The sequence below is a fragment of the Capricornis sumatraensis genome, chromosome 2 (genome assembly GCF_032405125.1).
Source record: "Capricornis sumatraensis isolate serow.1 chromosome 2, serow.2, whole genome shotgun sequence".
Taxonomy (NCBI): domain Eukaryota; kingdom Metazoa; phylum Chordata; class Mammalia; order Artiodactyla; family Bovidae; genus Capricornis; species Capricornis sumatraensis.
In genome coordinates this window covers 203,618,412-203,621,186 of record NC_091070.1, presented here as the reverse complement: position 1 = coordinate 203,621,186, position 2,775 = coordinate 203,618,412, and the positions used below count along the sequence as shown (strand labels likewise).

Sequence of the window (2,775 nt, the reverse complement as noted above, 5' to 3'; positions counted from 1 at the left end):
AACTCATGTTTGTGAAGATTCTCTGAGAAATAAACAGTTCCAGGGAGGTCATTTCAAACAAGAAGGAACAAAACAAAAAATTTCCCACTGAAATTGTAACCTCTCTCAGAGCTCCCAACATTTTGCATCTGGGGGTCACATTATATTCACCTCCTAACTCTAGTTTCCCTCATCCTTAGAGTCCCTTTCTCTTGGGATTACCCAAGAGAGGCTATAGTTTTCAAAAATGCATGTTATTAGAAACAAGGAAATCTAGAGAACAGAAAAACATCGTCATAAAAAATAATTTTTCCCCTTCTAAGAGAACTTCAACTGACCCCCAGAGGCTCTAACTGACTGAGTTTTTAGGTTCATTTCCTCCTTCTCAAGTCTCTTCTGCACCTTAAGAATCTCCACTTGACAGTTTCTGAGTTTATCCTTCTTCCACTCTCTGCCTACAAGACCCTTTTTATTCCCATTCTCTCTGGAGATCCAGTCACTTCCAAAGACCAGAAGATCACTGCTGTTTAAGGATTGATAATTCAACCCTGAGTCAAAAGTCTTGAAAATTGAAACTAATGTTTGCAGGCTCTGTACTAAGTACCTTTGTTGTATCGATATTATCTCATTTAATTATTACAACTTCCCTATGAAGAAGAGATACAAACCTTAAAGTAGCTGAAAGAGCTGTAAGAATTCATGGTAAAGCCAACTATCTCATCCTGGTCTGCCTGGCACTAGAGCCCAGGCTCTTGAACGCTGTGTTGGATCTTCCCAATCATCTTTGTCTCAAACCACACCACCACAGATAATGCTGATTGCCAAGCACCCCATTTCCCACTGAGGCAGAGTGAAGCATTAGCTTTATGGAGACCATTACTTCAGGACTTATGGAAGAGTCTTTGGTGTGAGTGCAAGTCCTGAATTGTACGTCTCCCCACATCTTTATCTTTAAAGCATTACTCTGGGGCCCTGCCCCTTCCCATCAGTTTGAGGAAAGCATTTTTCACATCCTTGTTTCTCAGGCTGTAGATGACAGGGTTGAGGAAGGCTGTGGCAATGTTGTAGAAAAGGGCCATTTTCTTGCCATTGTTTGACAAGGAGTCAGAGCCAGGGCTCAAGTATGTGACACTGCATGGAATAGCGAACATGGAAACCACGGTGATGTGGGAGGCACAGGTGGAGAAGGCCTTGATCCATCCTTGGGCTGAGCGGATCTTCATGATGGTGAAAAAGATGTTGATATAGACAATGACAATCAAGGAGAGTGGGACCACAATGACATTGAAGCCGGTGATGATGTTCACCAAGTCGTTGAGGGATGTGTCTGCACAGGCCAGCTTCAGGACCGCAGGGACCTCACAGAAGTAGTGGTCAATTTCATTAAGGCCACAGTAGGGAAGGTGCATAGCAAAGAAGGTAAAGCACAGACCACCCACCACACCATAGGCTGCACAGATGCCCACCATGAGGAGGCACACCCAGTGGTTCATGATGACCTTATACCGGAGAGGGTGGCAGATGGCCACATACCTGTCCACAGACATGATGGAGAAAAGACAGTATTCAGTTGTCCCAAAGAGGAGGAAGAGATACATCTGGGCCACACATCTAGCAAAAGAGATGGCTCTCTTCTTGCTGAGAATATGCACGAGCATCTGGGGCACAGTCGTGGTGGTGTAGCACATGTCCAGCATGGAGAGGACACTGATGAAGAAGTACATGGGCTTGTGGAGGCGTGTGTCCTGGTGGATGAGGGTGATGAGGAGGCTGTTGCTCACAAGGATCAGCAGGTAAAAGACTAGAAAGAAGGTGAAGAGCAGAGGGTCGGTCCTGGGGCTCGAGGCAAAGCCCAACAGGATGAATTCTGTCACAGCGGACTGGTTGAGTTCCTGTATTGTGCTCGGCCTGTGTAAAGAGTTTGGGGGATATGTGATTTTTTGGGTTTTGGTGCCAAGGGATTCTCACCTTTCTTTCATTTATGTTTCCTACCAGGCAGTTTGGATTTGCAGATGGGGGCACTACTGTTCATGGGATTTGGTTCAGGATTAAGTTGAGGGTCATCATGATGAAATGGTGAAGACCACGTCAGGGAAGTGCTGTATTCTATGTTCCATTCTGTTACTCCCTTTCCTGAGACAGTCATTCTGTATTCCTCTGTTGTTCAAGTCAATTTCTGTTTCTCTTGAGACAGGAGAGCTTGCTAAGACTCACTTTAAGGATCAGAGTTAAGACTATTACACTCATTATTTGGGTTGATGTTTTTATTACTGTTAGGATTGGCATTAAGGTTGTAAATGGTGATTAAAGTCAAGGCTATTGTAAAGTTTAGCGATAGAATTTAAGATTTACTTTTTTTGGTGAATGAAATTTACTGGTGTTCAATATGTCATTGATTCAATATGTTTTTGCCAAATGTTCACTGTTTGTTATAAATCAGAGGAACAAGGAAGAGTTAAAAATAGTATGAGTGGGAAAGTTTTCACACGGTCGACTATAACAAATTCTAAATACTTTAAAGAGTTCAAGGCAAATGATGATACTATAAAACAACCTAGGAGAATATATACATGGGTAAATATTTATTTTATGATGGGACAGAGAAAGACCCTGAAGCCTCACCTGACTGTTCAAGGCACTTCAGCCTCATGATATTGACTCTTTTCTCTCTAATAACCAAACAAAGCAACAGAACTCCTCATCTGAGCTGCTCTATATTTCCCCAGTATTGTTGAAGATTTCTTGGGCATTCCTGGTCATTTTGCTCTAAAATCCTTGTTCTCAGTGAATTTTTGA

At 42.7% G+C, this 2,775-nt stretch overlaps 1 protein-coding gene across 1 annotated transcript; it reads right to left on the bottom strand.

Annotated features, from left to right (window-relative positions):
- Window positions 1–938: 938 nt before the first annotated feature.
- On the bottom strand, window positions 939–2,125 carry LOC138070523 (olfactory receptor 2D2-like). Its single transcript, XM_068961784.1, has 2 exons — window positions 1,977–2,125; window positions 939–1,887 (listed from the first exon to the last, which is right to left on the bottom strand). Exons 1-2 carry the CDS (start codon window positions 2,123–2,125, stop codon window positions 939–941), a joined length of 1,098 nt encoding a protein of 365 aa, XP_068817885.1.
- Window positions 2,126–2,775: the final 650 nt, after the last annotated feature.